A 19,019-nucleotide genomic window follows, 5' to 3' on the forward strand; every position below is an offset into this window, starting at 1 on the left:
TTAAAAAATATTCCTGCTTTTGGGTGCTATAGACTTACAGACTTCAAAAAATTTCCAATACCAAATAATTTCAAGTTCATGGCAGTAGAATACAGTGTAGCTTTGCAGCTAAAGATTCACTTAGAGATGATCTAAACTTAGTTTTTCTATGAGAAATCGGATTTCTTGGGGAGAAGTGACTACTATAATGTTACATAGCTAACTTATATCAGTGCTGATGCTAGAATGGAAACTTCCTCATTCTTACCCAGTGTTCTTCCAATCTAATACCTCATCCGCTCTAAAGCTGCACTGAAAATGAAGACCTTGGGGTCTTATAAATAAGACTTAAGATTCTGGGTCTATAACTTCTTAGATGTGATACCATGGGAAAAATACATAAACTCACACTGCCTTAGTTTCTCAAGACCTCTATAACACGAGAATAATACCTACCTAATAGAATGATTATAAAGATTGAATGACATGTAAAGCACATGATCAACAAATATTACCAGCTTCTTCTCAGTTATCTCTGCTGAAACGCCAAGTTAAGATACATTTAACCAACAGTTAGGGGGCACCCATTATTCATTAGTCCTTGGATTAAGGGCAGACAATCAGAGAAAATAGTCATGGTTTCTCCTTTTATGGAGCTTATAGTAAAATGAGGAAGATGGATGTGGATCAAATAGTCACATTCAACCCCAAAACAATATAATTATATGACAAATATGAAATATTCATAATTACAGATAACTGCTAGGACAAAAAAGCATAAAAGTATATAATCAGAGACTGGTTAAGTGTATACAGAACTAGAAGACAAGGATGCATATGAAATCCTTTATGGTCTGCATAAAGGATCATGGTAGTTTGGACTAGGAAGTGGCAGTAGAGAAAGATTAGAGTGAATAATCCCAATGAATATTTAACACATCTAATCAGTAGGGCTTGAAAATGAATCAAAAATGGGTAGCTGAGAGGCAAGATATCATCAAGGAATCTAGGTTTCTGAATTGGGCATGTGGTTAGTTGATCATATCATTCACTGAAATAACCAACACTGGAAAGACATGAAATTTGGGAGAAAAACATTATTGATGTGAGGTTTATTAAGATTGAGATTTCATTAATCTATCCATATATGGAAGAGATATGGATATATGGAAGACAAAATTAGATAGTCAAGTCTGGGCATCAGAAGAAATATCTCACTGTAGACAGATGCCTGGGGAGTTATTAACATACAGAAGAAAAGCTGGGCATAGATAAGACAAGCCGAAGAGAGAGTTTAAAGAGGAAAGGTGGAGAAGAGCACCTATTCCTTTAAGAGTTGGACTCAAAAACCTGTATTTTGAAAATAAGCAGACAAACAAACAAACATACCTCTACAAGCAATTCAGATGTGTGAATTTAGAAACCACTATCAAGAGAAACTGTTTCCTTCAAATTTCAAAATCTTTGAACCCTTAGGATTTATATTTAACTACAGGATAATTCATTCTATTTGAGATTCCTCAGGTTTATTAAAAACACACACACTCACCCCATTACCACAGGTATACACAAACAATTTATGAAGCCTTACCTTAGTCCCCTACATGTGCTGATGCTAGCATCTGAAACTTTTTCATTAATGATGTGTCCTTGGTAATAACAGTCATCCTAAAGAAAAGAAAAAGGGAGATTTGTAAGAGAAAGTACATGTTTTTAGAGACACTGCTAAATTTGAATTTGAAAGCTTGAAATAAGATCAATGTTTTCAAATAATTTTATGCTGAACAATAGTCAATTTAGAGATGTAAAAAAATGGTTAAGAAGCTTTTTATGGTTAAAATCTTTAATATTTGGTTAATTAATCCAATGCTTAAAGAACATTTACTAAATAAATATTGGTATTGCAGAAAAAGGATAATGTGAATGCAGTCTGGAAGAAACAAACTTATAGATAGAAGTTTAAAATATGAGCCCCCAAAATATCAGACATTCATTCTTTCCCTTGGCTGATTACTCATGGTTTTCTTTCTTCTTTCTTTCTTTCTTTCTTTCTCTTTCTTTCTTTCTTTCTTTCTTTCTTTCTTTCTTTCTTTCTTTCTTTCTTTCTCTTTCTTTCTTTCTTTCTTTCTCTTTTCCTTCCTTTCTTTCTTTCTTTCTTTCTCTTTCTTTCTTTCTTTCTTCTTTCTTTCTTTCTTTTTATTGTCTTCATGGAAGTCAACCCTTTCTTTCTTTTCTTTAGCCACTGTATAGTTAGCCGCCATATAGTGCATCATTAGTTTTTGATGTAGTGTTCAACAATTCATTAGTGGCTTGTAAACCCAGTACTCATCATATGTGCCCTCCTTAATACCCATCACCCAGTTACCCCATCTCTCCAACCTCGCCCTTTCTGTAACCCTCAGTTTGGTCCCTGGAGTCCAGAGTCTCTCATGATTTTTCTCCCTCTCTGATTCCTTCCCATTCAGTGTTCCTTCCCTTCCTCTGTGGTCCTCCCCACTATTCCTTATGTTGCACATATGAGTAAAATTATATGATATGAGTGGATAAAGAAGATGTGGTTCATATATACAATGGAGTATTTATTACTCAGCCATCAGAAAGGATGAATACCCACCATTTGCATCAATATGAATGGAGCTGGAGGAGATGATGCTAAGTGAAATTAGTTGAGTAGAGAAAGACAATTATCATATGATTTCACTCATCTGTGGATCATTATTTTTTTTCTAACACCTACAAGCTCTTTCAAATGAGTGAGTTATCAGGATTATGTTTTTATGTCTTAATTTATTCTAAGAGTTTCAGCAGACTAAGTTAGTGTGACATCTCCTTCTCCATCTGGAGAAAAATGTCCAATCCCAGAACTTTTCCATGTGGATGTACTTTAATCAAGCACACCTTTCCGCTTTGAGACAGATGAGGTATTGACATAAATATCTGTGCCATCACTATGAAGAGAATGTTTGAAGGCCTGCCAATAGAAAAATGGAGCTCAGAAAGATGGCAATGATAAAATACTCTTCACATGACTTCACACAACCACCTTTCTAAATTAGAGTCAAGAGTAAAAAATATTTAAGGAAAACAGAATTCTATAATTCTGTTATTGAGGAAATAGTCTTGAGTTGGAGACACTATATAATCTAGAGAGGTGATCGGTGCTGACTAAGAACACTAGATGTATTCAATTCTTCACTCTTCTAATGAAAATGAGAAGCCCCTCCCACTCTCTTATAGGGACTCCCTGAAGGGAAGCCCACATAACCAAGGGGTTACCATGGTTGTCAAGGAATGACTTTGTTCTTGTCAAAATGTACAAATATTAGGGAGTGTATTAAGAAATTACTACTTCTGGAAAAAGCACCAACATTGTAAGCGCTGTTTCATTTTCACTATTTGTCTGGCAATGACACTGCCCTTGGGTGTACTGGTCACACACCAAATGACAGTGATTCTAGGATACTGTTTTACCATTATTTGTGGGCTTGTGGTGACCTCCTCTCCAGTGGAATTATAATGTGTTTCCATGTAACCTGGTGCAAGGAGATCCCTGGAGGAAAAAAAAAAAGGAAAAAATTTCATGGTTACTCTTGCTAATTGAAAAGTGCATTGGTCAAAGTGAAAGCTTCCACTGGTAGGAAAGCTTTTAACTCCTAAGCTCCTTCTCCTTAGGAAAGGAGAAGGAAAGCTTTTAATTCCTAAGCTCCTTCTCCTAAGCCCTCAAGTGGAGTCCAACCATGAAGAGGATGCTTACAATGCAAAGACTGAGGGAGCTGAGTCTTTGGCATTCCTGAGTAGTGTGGACATTCCTAAGTAGTGTGGAACAGTGTCTGCTTTCTCATCAGACTTTGATACTTCTCTGAAGGGAGACTTGAGGAAGGAATGGCACTGAGAAGGGTAGAGTTGATTTAAAAAAATGACTGAAAAGAACAGCGTTCCTATCAGTTTGCGATAACTACATTTTCACCCAGTCCTTTTCAGTTCCCAGGGACTGCTAACAACTGTAGCAGTGGCAAGTTTCGTGGTCATTGACTTGCATTTGGTAGGTAGGGCCCTTCTGGCATCTTCACTGAGCTTCTCAGAATTTTTTCAATTACCTGAGAGCACATAGGAGTCTGGATATACCTTTTAAAGAGGCAGGGCAAGGAGAAAAGGAAGTAACTAGTATATGTTAAATGCTATCTCTGTGCCAGCCACTGAGTTAGACACCTTACATGGATCATTTGTTTAATCATTTCTGCAGTCTGATAAGGCAAATATGACTTGCTTCATTTTTCAGATAAGATTACATAGTTTGAGGGGCAAAAGATCATATCTAAAGTCTGCCTAAAGTCCACACCTATACTATTTCTATTCTACCACACCATTTCCAAAGTCCAGGCAGATGTGATTTTTGCAAATGGCAATAGTTTATTTGAGGAAAAAAAATCTTGCTGTACTATATAGAATGGTTTAGGGATTGAAAGAGCTTGAAAGCACAGAATTAAGGAAGAAAACTACTTTTGAAGTCATTGAGATATAGGATCATCAAGATCTGAGTCAGAATCGAGGCAGTGAAACTTGAAAGAAATGTTGAATGTAACTGACCTGAATGCGGAGAATGAAAGAACAAGAGGACAATATAATGCATGAGAAAGTGGGAGTGTTAGTATGTAGCTAGATGGAAGGAGCACTGGTGTGGGCATCAGGAAAGCCCTGGTTTTACCACTAACTTGTTTTTAGTCCTTGAATTTATTTAATTATACATGTCTTTTTTTGTTTTTCCTGATGGAAATAGTTGCAAATTGTTTTAAACCCTAATCTTTGAGTATTAGAATAATAAACCACAATAATGTAGGGAGAGATTTAAAAATCTGTCTTTTTCACAGAATTTGATACAATTGTATCTCATGCATTATATTTTATTACTAGAAGGATCCAAACACTAGTAAACTATTATTTTACTCAATGTGTTTCTACTACTTTGGTAGAAACAAATATTCACCAACCCCCCTCCCCCAGGCCAGTTGAGAGAAAAAAACTTATTAGCAGAGGTTTTCGAGAGCCTTAAGCAGAAAAAGCCTCAATTAGCACATTTTCCACATACTAACTTGCTGTCGGTAAGGATATATCAGAAGTAAAAATACTTACTTGTTTTTTTTCAAGTAAAGCACTGCAATTTTCCCATTAACTGTAATTTTATACTTCAATTCAGTTTCAAATTTTTCCTGCAAAAATGCACAAACATTTACTGGTCATTATAAACACACACAAATATTCATTTGGCTGTGTTCATCTTTTTAATCATTGGCAAACAATGCCTACTTTCTTTTTTTTAATTTTTTAAATTTTTTATAAACATATAATGTATTATTAGCCCCAGGTACAGGGCTGTGAATCGCCAGGTTTACACACTTCACAGCACTCACCATAGCACATACCCTCCCCAATGTCCATAACCCCACCACCCTATCCCTCCCCCACTTCCCCCAGCCCCCCTTAGTTTGTTTTGTGACATTAAGAGTCTCTTATGGTTTGTCTCCCTCCCAATCCCATCTTGTTTCATTTATTCTTTTCCTACCCCCCAAACCCCTCACGTTGTATCTCCACTTCCTCATATCAGGGAGATCATATAATATTTGTCTTTCTCCAATTGACTTATTTCGCTAAGCATAATACCCTCTAGTTCCATCCATGTCATCGCAAATGGCAAGATTTCATTTCTTTTGATGGCTGCATAGTATTCCATTGTATATATACACCACATCTTCTTTATCCATTCATCTCTTTCTTTAATGGTAGTCTATATAGTTTATATACCAAATGTCTGCTTCTAGCCTATTTTAACAAATCAAACAACTCTGCCATCAGAATAGACAAATTACCTGAGACCTTTCTATCCATCCATCCATCCATCCACCGAGCTATTTTATAAATACTACTTGAGTGTTAGTTATATGCATGACTCTACTCAGTTCTGGAAATTCAACTCTAAGCAAGAAAAATTGACCCCTACTGTCAGAAAGCTTATAATCCTGTGGAAAGACAGACAATAAAAGTGATTTATGTTGCATGATAAGGGATATAAATATGAGTGCAATGTAAGCTGTCTAACATCTTAAGGTCTGGAAAGGCTTTCTTGAGGAAGTACCATGCAAGCTGAGATATGAATTAGCCAGGTGAAGCAGAGTGGGGAACTTATTTGAGAAGAAGGAATAGTATGTCCACAGACCCAAAGACCTCAAAGACTCCTACTGATGATTTTTGGTCTGAATGTATTCTCATGGCTAACTGGAGGTCAGAATGTGGACAAAACAACAGGTGTATGTATTCAAAATCAGAAAGAAATTAAGATCTCAAGACTTCAGAAAGAGAAAATATCACCTCAAGCAAACCTCATGTGGAAAAGGAGAACCGTTTCGAGATTTAGATATACAAAAAGAGATACAGAAGACTGTATGTTAGAGAAGATGCTATTGAGTACTAAATTCTAATTTTGTTCTATAAAACAGAGTTATTAATCATTGTTACACTCAAAATCTAAAAATTCACTGGGGAGTGCCACAACATTGTTATTAAAGAGATCTAAGTATAGCCGACCAAATATGATGGAGTGCTATTTCCTCTGCTGGGCTGCACCTAAGGCCAAGCTTTTCTTCTCTTCTCCCTCTCATAGCCAGAGCAATACCTGAGCTTAGCAAGGGACAATAGTGCATTAGACACTTTAGGTCAGGAGGATTGTGCAGGGATGCGCCATCTCCAAGGTCAGTTGGAATGGCCCCATTCCCTTTAAATGGTTAGTTATTAGAATCCTCTCTGATGCCAAAAGCTCCTGGGTATAAGTATCCTATACTGCGGGTCTAGATGAGGAGAGGATGCTGTAATTCACTTCATGTTGATGAATAACAGCAGCTGGGGGGAAAAAAAGGCCTGAGGTTTGAAAATCAGTTATGGGGAATCATTATAACCACTTATCACTTAGATTTAAGAAAGGCCAGATGGAATTAAAATATTAGGAGGATAGCAGATATAATCTTCTTCCCAGAAAAGCCTTCCAGATACCTATTTTCTGTTAGCAATGGATTTTAGTGGATTTTCACCTAAAATGTTATTTGGAGATTATTTTAGAAAAGATTATTGCTTTTGGACTGGAAGTTTTAGCCAGCACTGGCATAGATTATAGATGAAAGGAAACAACAAGGAAGAAAACAAGTCTTTATGAAAGAGGTTGCACTGGGTGATGTGATAACTTCATGTCCCTAGTAGAAGTCCATGGTAGAGAGAAATGCCTGCTAAAAAATAAATAAATAAATAATAAATAAATAAAAAATAAATCTATCCTCCTTGTGTGCAACCTGAGTCCTGAACTACGAATGAGGAGAGGAAAGATGCACTTTGATTTGGAGAGTATCCACTAGAAGGCAATGATTCGGAGCCCAAAGAGTAGGGTTAGCTGGTCACAGGGACATAAAAATAAATGTCCTCCAGGAAAAAATGCCATAAATAAGGTAGAATGGGTGGACTGGGAAGGTCACTGCCCTGGATGTTCCGGGGATGGAAGAGAGAGTGTAAAGTCACAATGATGCCCATAGGCACACAGCAAATAGCAAATCACACCCTAGAAGTCCCAGGAAGGCTTAATGCCAATAGTACAACTGTTGTCATAACATACAGTAAGCTGAGGCCTCCAGGAACCCTGGCAGACCTAGCTCAGGCCTGAAATTGTTCCCAGTGTAAGGGAGGCATTGTGTTGCCAGATATTCTGTTTGGGGCATTGGCCAACAGCATGGCAGTTTTGGCCTCTAAGGAAGTGTGTGTGCTCTGGAGGCAGAATCCTGGGAAGATAGGGATTACCTTTGAAGTTAAGTTCCCAACATCAGGGACCTTGATTAAGTACTTGTCAAATATCCACCTATGCAAATATATGGACTACGTACTCCAGTAGTATCTATGCAGTAATGTACAATGTACTAATTCATTCATTCAAACATTTGTCCATTTACTTATTTATGCAACAAATACTTAGTTTTCCTTACGCCATGCATATAAAATATAATTAAAAATATGATAATGAATATGGCATTCACGTTTATACTCTGGCCTTAAATGTCCACTCCAGAAAATGTTTCAAAGGATCATTTCATTCTAGCTCAAATCTTAAGTAATTGGGCCAGGTGCAATGAAGTCAGAAGGATGAGGCCAGGCTCTTGGAATAGCAGCCAAGAAAAGCCAGTGCTTCTGTTCTCCGGACCAGTAGAGGGCACAGTTGCTTAATAATAAGTATACAAGTCCTCCACATCTCCACTGCCTTGAGGAGTGAGTAATCTAGACTAACTAGATCTTGTAACATCTATGGGATGCAGAGATCCCTTCAGTCACATGCAATCCAAAGTCTAGATGTTTCAAGTAATTGCTAATCAATTCTTTGCACAAGGAAGACCAATAGTCTCAACCAAAAAGCCTCGAGGATAACTTCTAAGAACTTGGCTTCTATCTATAGGACAGTGTTCTTATTGGTCATAAGCTGTACCTGAACAAAAAGAGGAGATTCTATGTCAAATGAATGTGCCTGCTGTGTGGCAGATAAGGATGTCCTGGCTTCTCTAACCTATGCTAATGAGACAAGTGTGATGTGGCAGAATTCAGTCACCCTGACAGAGCAGAACTGAAATATCAGACATGCAGCAACATGGGACTTCACATGCATAACCAAAATGGTGGCTGGAATCAGAGACTACACAGGCTTAGCCCTAGATGATCAGAGGGAACTAACAAAAGATACATGGTGTGATTGTTGCATAAAATACAGGACATCAGTTAAATCTGAATTCCACACAAAGTGAATAATTTTCTAAATATAACTATGTCCCATACAATATTTGAGATTACTTACACTAAAAAAAAAAAAAAAGCATTCATTGTTTATCTGACATTCAAATTTAACTGAGTATCCTATATTTTTACTTGCTAAATCTGGTTGTTCTATACACAGTAGAATCTATAGCAGGAGCTGTAAGAATGGAAACTAGACATCTGTGACCAGGGTAAGGAGGTGAAATTCTGAAATACCAGAACATGGAAACCACTGGCTGGGAAAAAGTTCAATGCTTTTGGAATGTTTCTTTAGTCAGGAATTACTTTTAATGGTTCGATCACATTCTTGCTGTGGGGTACTTCAAAGGCATCAAGCAGCCCCTGAGAACATCAATGCCGCTTGAATACTAAAAGGCAAACATGTCTGAGTTACACATATTTGTGAGATGGCTGAAATCACTCAGTGCTTCCTTTCCATTCTTCATGGCTAACATGTTACCTTCTACTGTCTACAACTGAAGGCAAAAAGGAGAAGTTTGCAAATATATTACACAAAACTCTAAAAATAAAAATAGAATTAAAGCGTTCAAGTCATTTAGGCATATTTTCCTTCCAATCTCTATGGAATTTGGTGTGATGGTTTTATTTCTTTCAAAAAATAAAACTGACATGTTTTGTAGGATTTTTTTGAACCAAAAGGCATTTATGAAATGCTTTTCATAGGACAGGGGTTGAGAGACGAGGGTGAAGGAGGGGAAGAAGCATGTTAAAGACGTAGAAAATACTTTTTTCCCTTTTTTTTTATTTGAGCTTGGCCATTTTAAACCAGAAGAGAAGATTAAACTTACACTCACAGACATGCGGGAACAGGTACACACACACACACTATAGTAAAATCAATATTAAAAGAAAATCAAGAGCCAAATGGTGTAACACTGACCATTCCTGAAGCATGGACTGTTCTATGTTGACTTCACAAAGAATATAAGATGGACTGGGCATTACATAAATGGAGAACATGTGATGTATGGAAAAAAATCCTTAAAGGGCAGATAGGTAGCAATAAGTACATTATTAAGAAAGGTCTTGAGAATACCAAAGCTGACTAAAAAGGAGGTTGTACCAAGAAGCAGAAAGAAAACAAAATGGCTTAGTAAACCATATCATCAAGCAAAAGAGCCGAGATGGTGAGTCCTAAGAAGTGAAGTGGGGTGAGTTATATAGGTAGTGTCATAATTTTGAGCAGGGACTTAATAATTGTATTCTGCTTTGCTTTTCAGTAAGTTTTCTCAAAATAGCCATATAAGATAAGCATGACTATTATTATCTCAGTTTAAAGACACAGAATTTGAAGTTCACTTACATCTAAATTTATACAGAGAAAATTAACAATGTTATGATGTTGAGTATAAATAAGGCTTTTCAATTCAGATCCTTTACCCTTCCACTATGGATCAGGAAAACCTAAAGTTCATACAACCAGTTAATCGAGTTGTGGACTAGACAAATAATGTGTTTGGGATAAATATCCAGCACAATGCATCAACATCCATGTACTCAACTTTCCAAAAATTAAGATTGATAATCTATGAGATACCAGTAACTACTCTATGGTTTTTCATCAAATTAAGTTGTTCAAAAGCTTAAATTTGTTTTAGAAGGAAATTACTTTATAACTACGATAAAAACACTGGATGTGTATTCAAATTTTCCTCAGAATATTCAGTGACAAAATGTATCTGGCATTTAAAAATTTTTTTTATTTACTTATTTGTTAGAGAGAGAGTGCACACACAAGCAGAGGGAGTGGCAGGCAGAGGAAGAGGGAGAAGCAGGCTCCCCACAAAGCAGAGAGCCCAACACAGGGCTTGATCCCAGGTCCTGGGACCTGAACCAAAGACAGACGCTTAACCAAATGAGCCACCTCGGTGTTCTGATATTGACATTTTTAAGAGAATGCTGGAAACCATTTAAGGGGACTATACTGATAAGGAATCCAATGCATAAAGATCCCATTCAAATTTAACAGAAACATTTTGTTGAAAGAATTATTTTGATAAACAGGGTCTACTATGGGTTCTGCTATTATAAATGTTTGCTTTAGAAGAAATCATCTTTTAGGAACCTTATCCAGTGGTGGGGGTATGTACTCCCAGGGAGTGGCATCTCACAATATTTCTGCAAGTTATTATCTATGTCTCATTTATCTATATTTTTCCTGGCTCCCAGCAGAAAACTTCTGGGTGCAGGTATTTAGAAAATTGCTGAATGAATCACTGTGTTTTAGCTTTTATCATTTGACTAAGAATGTGTTTTTTCATTAAGTAATAAGAACTATACAAATTTTAATAAATTTCTCTTTAGAAAAGACAAAGGTAAATTTTATGTTTAACCATAGTAATTCATTCTAGCTTAATTTTCATCTACAATATTTTGTTTTCTACTTTAATATTTATGGTTTTGTTTGTATGTGTGTACATAGACACATAGATGATCAATCGATAATAGATAAAATAAGTTGTATCTAATCTCTTTGGAAGAATCATAAATTACCATAAAAGTATTAAAGTTTACTTTTTGTGTGACCATGGGCAGTTTATTTCAATTGTCAGAATCCCAATCTTCAAAATGAGACTGATAATAGAATACTGGGTTATTGTGAAGATTATTAAAAATAAGGTCAAACAACAAATGCAAATAAATGTCTATAATTAAATATGTATATATATATGTTATAGTTATATATCTATGTATATATCATATGTAAAATATGTATGTATATTTTTTCAAGATTCTTCATTAAGTCAAAAGCTGTACCTGTTGTTCTGCCTCCTTGACTTCTCTTTTATGTACTGGATGGAGTCTTCTGGGATAAACCACTTCATAGTTCTTTACTCCAGGGAGTTCTTTGATAGCATTTACTGAGGGGGAAAAAAAGTAAGAGAAGATTTAGCAGAGCAGAACAAATAAACAAGATGGTTGGAAATAATCAGACTTATTGCATTTCTGATGAATAATGTTATATACAGAGGTTTAACTGAGTTATGTCAGAGAATTATTTAAGTGTAGAGATAGAAAAAATTAGAAGTCCGCACTCCCTTTCAAATCTTGAACCTATATCTTCAAATATTTCCCCACTGAAAGTGTTTCTCTATTTGGTAAAAATATTTCTTCGGGATTTTTTCATCTCTCTTTGCTACCTTGAATCCTCTATAGAGGAATATAGCAAAGAGTACAGACAAAAAGCTAGTACAGCAAGGCAAAAGCCAAACTAATCTTCTAAGATACTAATCAATGTCAGCATAATTGTGTAGAAGTACTCTGAAAACTACAGTGTTACAAAAATGAAATAACTAATGCATGCCATTTCTGACTCTAATACTTTTTCTTATATTTTCCAATTGTAATGAATGAAACTAAGACAGTAAGAAAAGCTCCAATATCAGCTGCATAGAATGCTTGGCTTTTGCAATACAGATAAACTTTCATTTTTGCATACAAAGCATGAAAAAATGAAAATTAGAGAAGTAAAATCTAAAACATTTTTACTGGTCTGGAAGGAAAATATTTGAGCCTGCAGTCATATTGAAAGAGAACTGAATAGTTATCTCATCCAAATTTCTATCTATATTTTGAATTGTTGTTCCAAGTTATTTTTTTAATTTTATTTTTTGAGAGAGAGAGAGCATGCAGGCACGCACGAGCAAGCACAGAGGGGCAGAGGAAGAGGAGGAGAGAGAATACCAAGCAGATTCAATGCTCAGCACAAGCCCAACTAGGGGCTCCATCTCAAGACCCTGAGACCATGTTCTGAGCCAAAATAAAAAATCAGATGCTTAAACAAACTGAGCCACATAGGCGCCCCTCCACAAGCTATTTTTCAGAGGAATTCAGAGTTTTCCCAATGCTAACACTTAATTTTCTATTTTCTCTTTTATTTGCTCACTTGATCAGTCCTTGCTCTGGGTAGAGTAATGGGTAAGGAAATGTCAATAAACAAGTTCTTTGGTTTTTCAAGGGGCTACTGGTCTACCCAGAATATAGATGCAGTAGGAACTAAACTGTGACCCCAGCCTAGCAATTGACTAACACTATGGACTGGAAAGGCTTCAGTTCTCTGTCTCATGACTAGAGTGCTCTCTCAAGATAATCCCAGCTCATTAAATTACTCAACCCTAAATTCTATAGTAATATAAATTTGCTATTATTGTTGATCTTTTAACAAATACAAGTGAGTATTTCTTTTGTTAGTCATCTTGGATGACTTGTACATTTATCCCAATGATGCTCCAGAGAATATTTATTTTAAAAACAGAAGCAGAATCTTTAAAAAAATTGTAGTTATGTCTTTTTTTTTTTTTTTTGTCATTTTAGGATGGCTAAATGCACTTGACCTTTCAAGAGCTATTTACTTCTAACTTCGAAGAACAGGAAAAGCAATGAGCTAAAAACTCACTAGGTCAAAAATGAACAATTAAAGGGATGGAATAATTTCTCTTTCACTGGCTCAAGATTTACTTTTTTAGCATTTAAATTCAATTTAATTAACATACAATGTATTATTAGTTTCAGAGATAGAATTTAGTGATTCATCAGTCGCATATAATACCCAGTGCTCATTCCATCAAGTATCCTCCTTAATGGCCATCACCTTCTTACCTCATCCCACCACTCACCTGCCCTTCTGCAACCCTCAGTTTGTTTCCTATAATAAGAGTTTTCTGTGGTTGTGATGCCTGGTTGGCACAGCCGGTTAAGCATCTGCCTTCTGACTCAGGTCATGATCCCAGGGTCCTGGGATTGAGCCCCACATCAGGATTCCTGCTCGGTGGGCACCTGCTTCTTCTCTGTCTGCCATTCCCCTCACTTGTGCTCTCTCTCTCAAATAAATAAGTTTTTTATCATTTGTCTCCCTCTCTGTTTTCATCTTATTTTTCCTTTCCTTCCCCTATGTTCATGTTTTGTTTCTTAAATTTCACATATGAGTGAAATCATATATTTTTCTTTCTCTGATTGACTTATTTCACTTAGCATAATGCCCTCTAGTTCCATCTATATTGTTGCAAAGGGCAAGATTTCACTCTTTTTGATGACTGAGTAATATTCCTGTGTGTGTGTGTGTGTGTGTGTATGCATATGTCTCAAGATTTACTCTTAAAAACATTTCAAAACACCTTAAAACCATAGATTAAACCCTAGAATACTTGAACCTTGGGTTTGGTTCTAATTTATTAACTGTTTGAACAGACACGGCAGATTAAATGATCTTTAAGGACAGTTCAAGCAGTCTATGATTTTATGCAAATAAATACAGAATTCCTCATAGTCTTTTTGAGGAAGTGATGATCATTTGGATAAATTTTTAAGTGGGTGTGATAAAATAAGTCTTATTACATCGTCAAGACTTCAAAAAGTACATAAGTTACCTCAATGACTTCTTGTTGTTACAGAGAACAGAAAATGTTACTGGGCATTTTTATTTCTATTTAATTAGTTTTTGGTAAAGGAAAATAATAACATTGTTTTATAAAAAATTATAACAAATTCAAAAATCTAGAGGAATATTATCAATCATTTTATTAACATCAAGTTGAAATGTTTATAATTATTATACTTATTTCAAAATAATAAGATGTCACAAGGTAAGAAAATTACTCTTGTCAGAAATGAACTGATGGTGTTGACACAATTCCCTGGAGCTTCTTGTAAGCCCATAATACCAAACAAGCATACCATAAGGCAACCACATGCTGTCTAGTGTATTGTGTCCAATCAATGCAATTAGTCCCATTAATATAGAGTTCATAAAGCCATATATTCACCAATGTTGTGACCAGAGTAACTCTTCTAAAAGTCCTGTATAAAAAGTGGTTTCATCCAATACACACATTATTCTGAGAGTAAATATTAGTCCAAGTTACCCTGAGGTCATAAAATAATAGCTAATCATAACTGATTCTTTTATAAAAGCAAAAAATGATAGCCCACACAATTTTCCCATTCAGAAGTGGTGAGGGAAAGAGGCCAATCCAACCACTGCAGGTTTTCTTAATATATACAACTCATCTAATGAGGTACTGTATTGACTAACATAACATAATAAAAATTATATATATACACACCCATCTCCATGATTCTAGTTAATATCTAAATCTTAATGTTTTATGAAATCAGAAATTACCAATTGACTTAAATAAGGAGCCAAGTATGTAAATTAGTGGAGAAATTTATTCCCAACTCTTTGATAGCTGAGCACTTCCCAATGACAAACAAAATTAATCAACAAATGAACCAGAGTATTTTTTTAAAAGCCTCTGGGAACCTCTCCTTTTCTTCAGTTTGAAACCAACAGACTTTCAGCTCTTTTCAAACTCTTGCAATGGAGTACATTGTCTAAGAGAAACAGATAGAATTTCTTTTAATGGCTTCAATTTTTATGAAACCAAGAAAGCTCATGAAAGAATGAGACTTGAATTATAACAAATTAGACAGCTGTTAGAAAAATAGACAGACATAAATATTGTTTGGCTCATTCATCCTTAAGGTTGATGGAAATGACACAGCCTCCTCCCAGCTGAATAACATCAGGCTAATTATTTTGAAGCCTGTGGAATAAACACAACTAACTGCCATCCAGGGATTATACAAATCTGAGATGTAACACAATATGTTTCTACTAATTCATGTAAATACTTGCTTTCTCTCTCCCACAGAACTCACACATTGGATTACTTCTGACAAGAAAAACTAGATCAAGAAAAATAAAACTATTATTTTGGCTTGGGTTAGGTAATTATTTTACTGTTTATTAGTTTTTAAAAAGTTAAAACGCATTGACAAGATTAATACAACAGGCCCTGGTATGGGTTGCTACTTTATTTTTTAATAAGTTTGGGGCAGTTTTGGAGTTTAGCCATAATGCATAATATTGGCATTTTCATTTTTGTTCAAATCTGTTCCAAACTCTTTAGAGAGTGTCTTTCCAGACTAAACACATGACATTCAGACCTGGATCAGAGTTTATTCAATATTGACCTCAGATCTGGGCTTCCCTGTATCTCCCTCAAACTATCTGGTGCTTTTAAATTTAGTGTAGTAAAAGTGAGTGCAAACATTGAGGGAAAACACATCCTAATTAAGTCTATCAGTTTGGCTAATAAGATTAAATTATAAATACTTCTGAGGGTCATCTAGTCACCTTATGAAGACAAAAAAGGATGGCTAACTTGAAACGAAATAATTTCAAAAAGTACTATATCCCCTAGATATCCTGCTGGAATATCTTGAAGACCTTTCTCTCTTGTCATTTCCCTTATATTCTCCCCTAAACAACTGTCACTTCCCTTTAACTATTTGGGTTTTTTTTTTTCCTATGATGAAATCCTATTATTTCTCTCAGGGGATTGTGAAGGACATACAAACAGCTAACCTAATTATGTTTTATTCTTTCATTTCATGTATACAGAAACTGAGCACAAGTCATGGTCTGAGTTGCATATTTTTTTTCTTTGGATTATAGGGGCAGATAAAAAGGAAGAGAAATGCAAATTCCTTTATTTTTTACATTCTGACTGGGAAATAAACCCATGTGGTAATAATATCAATGGGAATAATACCAGGATGATAGTTGAAAATACAAGATGGAAGGTAGAGAGTGGGGGTGGCTCTCTGTTCAAGGTGGAAGATAAGGGATAATTGCCTATATGAACCCCTATTCTCACAAAAGACACTGCAGAACCTCTGTTCCCACCACTAAGCCCTTGAAGATCTACAGTTTGAGGCATGATTTCTAAGGACGCTGTCTCTTGGTGCCATGTTGTGAATGCAAAGAGAGGGGAAAATCAGCTCATATACCCTTTTTTTCCCAAGATTTTATTTATTTATTTGACAGAGAGAGAGAGAGAGAGAGAGAGCACAAAAGAGCACAAGCAAGGGGAGGGGGGAAAGGAGGAATAGTCTCCCCACCAAGCAAGGAGCCCCATGCGGAACGCTGGGATCATGATCTGAGCCAAAGGCAGACACCTAACAGACTGAGCCACCCAGGTGCCCCCTTATAAACCTAATTTTACTGAAAAAGCTGTCATGTGGGTGGACTCCAGGGTTATCTATGTGATTTTGTTAATAGAGCCTGCTTGATCTTTATGCTGTTGGATAAAGCTAGTTCCCAAACAACTCTTATATTCCAACTAAGTAAAGGATCCCAAAGAATTTTTAGGGATAACACTTTTGGAGAACGTAAGGAAAGAAGATTTCTATTAAGTTTGACTCACAAAGTAGAAATTTTGAGTCAATAACTTAAATGCCTAGTACAGTTCTATATTTAATAATATTAAGTAAAACTTTCATAAGTCTGGAAAACAAATCAGGAACCAGGGATGGGAAAAATCACTTTTAGTCACAAAGTGTTGAGTGAGTGCAAGGGTGAGGAGAATTTTTCCCTCCCTAATCTTATACTTGTTGATAACCTGCTCCCGTTACTAAGTCCCTGCAAGCATTCTAAAACCAAAGAGAAGGTTTGTTATTCCCAGGTACTGAAGCTACTGTGGTGACTTAACTAAGCTCTAGAAATAGAAATAAGCTAAGGAAGTGTTGCCCAATCTAATCTAACCAAAATCTAATTGGTAGATTTCTCAGAAATGGAGAGACATGCTAGAATTGATTTATTATTGAAAAGTAAAATTCCTCTAGATTTGAATTCTTAAATTCAAAATGGAAGTAAATTATCAGCTTAAGCTTAGCAGCAAAATTGTTTTAATCAAGTAATAGCACAATGCTTTGTAATTATTAAATCGGTCAATTATTTATTTCTAACTGACATATTTATTATCACCAGTTATGGAAGGACGAAACACAAAAATGTGCACTCAAAAGGAATAGGACCAGCCAAACTGATCCGGATAATAACAGCAGATACTTCCGAGAGACTTCTGCACCAATAGCTAGTCAAATCCATGGCATCTCTACTGCTTTAAAAATGATAAGGTGTGATTTGAGGAATTTCACCTATTGACTCGAAGTTCATATTTACTATTTAAATTAAATTGTATGAAATTTCCCCTTTGATTTCTATGTACTCTCAGATCAGACATGTCGATTCAAGACGTCTCCTTGCCTCTCCTTTATGTTGAGAGTTTATATCAGTCACACTCCCCCCGAAAAAACAGATCCAAACCAGCCCAACTGGTTAGTAAAATTGGCTTAAAAAAAATAAAACTATTGAGAGACAATGAAAAGCAAGCCGTTCACTGACATATTTACCAGAACCTGAAAAGGAATCAGACACTTACCTGGAACTGGAGAAAGGAGGAAAGTGGTGGTCAGAAGAAGCCCCAGCCACATACCGGGGGAGCTCAGGGGCACAGCACCTGCCCTTCACGGAGAGCACTGCTCCGTCTCTCCCAGCCTCCTCTCAAGTGAGACAGAATGAAACTCCCAGGTTCATTCTTGTCTACTTTCAGGAAGTGTTTACTAAAGGTGTTGCACAACCTCGGAGCTGTGGTCCTGTGACAATGGCACCCGTGGGCAGAAATTCTGGCCGCCTCCAGGCTTTAGGACTCCTCCTCCTGTTTCTCTTTCCTGCTTCCCCATATTCCCCACTCAGAGGTAGCATGTTTCCAGTATATTGCTATAGCCCAATAAGCTACCTTGACATAACTGGCTTTGATGAACCTTGGTAAATGTGTGTATTTATTATGTATATTATAAATATATATAAATATTTATATATGTATTTGCTATGTTAGCAACAAGTTGTTACAAATGTTCTTCTTCCCTCACATACATATGCTGTCAGTAAAGCAATTTCTAATCCAATCTAGTTATTACATAAAATTCTTTTCCAGTTATCTCATATTCTATTCTCACACAATGGCTGCTCCAGGGAGCTTGAACTATCCTGAAATAAGAATGTGTGACAATACAAGCTCAAGGTTTATCAGATCCCCAAGGGCATTTGTATCATCACTAATAACCAGGAGTTAGGGAAAGCCTTCAAGTCTCAAAAGATATAATTTCCAGAAAAGCTTTAGGAGCTGTCATTGGTCATAGTGAGGCTAAGCTGAGATGTCCAGATATCACATTGTGTAACCAATTAAATAGCTAAGGTTGAGTTGCTTTACTAAGTTCCAGATCCTTTAAACTTATTATCATATTAATTGTTATGATACTTCTGTATGATAAATGCCATCACCCCTATTTTGTAGAGTAAAATACTAGCATTTAAAAAGATAAAGGATTCAAAAGATTAA

The 19,019-nt window shown here is 35.9% G+C and overlaps 1 protein-coding gene across 1 annotated transcript in view; it reads right to left on the reverse strand.

Annotated features, from left to right (window-relative positions):
• Window positions 1-18,134, reverse strand: part of LOC116866675 (disintegrin and metalloproteinase domain-containing protein 28-like) — a 42,260-nt gene extending 24,126 nt beyond the window's left edge. Inside the window, exons 1-5 of the mRNA XM_032855802.1 lie at window positions 18,060-18,134; window positions 11,590-11,693; window positions 5,110-5,186; window positions 3,451-3,529; window positions 1,571-1,647 (exon numbers count right to left, since the gene is read on the reverse strand). Coding sequence (XP_032711693.1) covers window positions 1,571-1,647; window positions 3,451-3,529; window positions 5,110-5,186; window positions 11,590-11,693; window positions 18,060-18,111 — 389 coding nt within the window. The 5' untranslated portion in view covers window positions 18,112-18,134. The remainder of the gene's footprint in view (window positions 1-1,570; window positions 1,648-3,450; window positions 3,530-5,109; window positions 5,187-11,589; window positions 11,694-18,059) is intronic.
• Between the last annotated feature and the right edge of the window lie 885 nt (window positions 18,135-19,019).

The sequence above is a fragment of the Lontra canadensis genome, unplaced genomic scaffold (genome assembly GCF_010015895.1).
Source record: "Lontra canadensis isolate GAN:19392208 unplaced genomic scaffold, GSC_riverotter_1.0 scaffold10, whole genome shotgun sequence".
NCBI lineage: Eukaryota > Metazoa > Chordata > Mammalia > Carnivora > Mustelidae > Lontra > Lontra canadensis.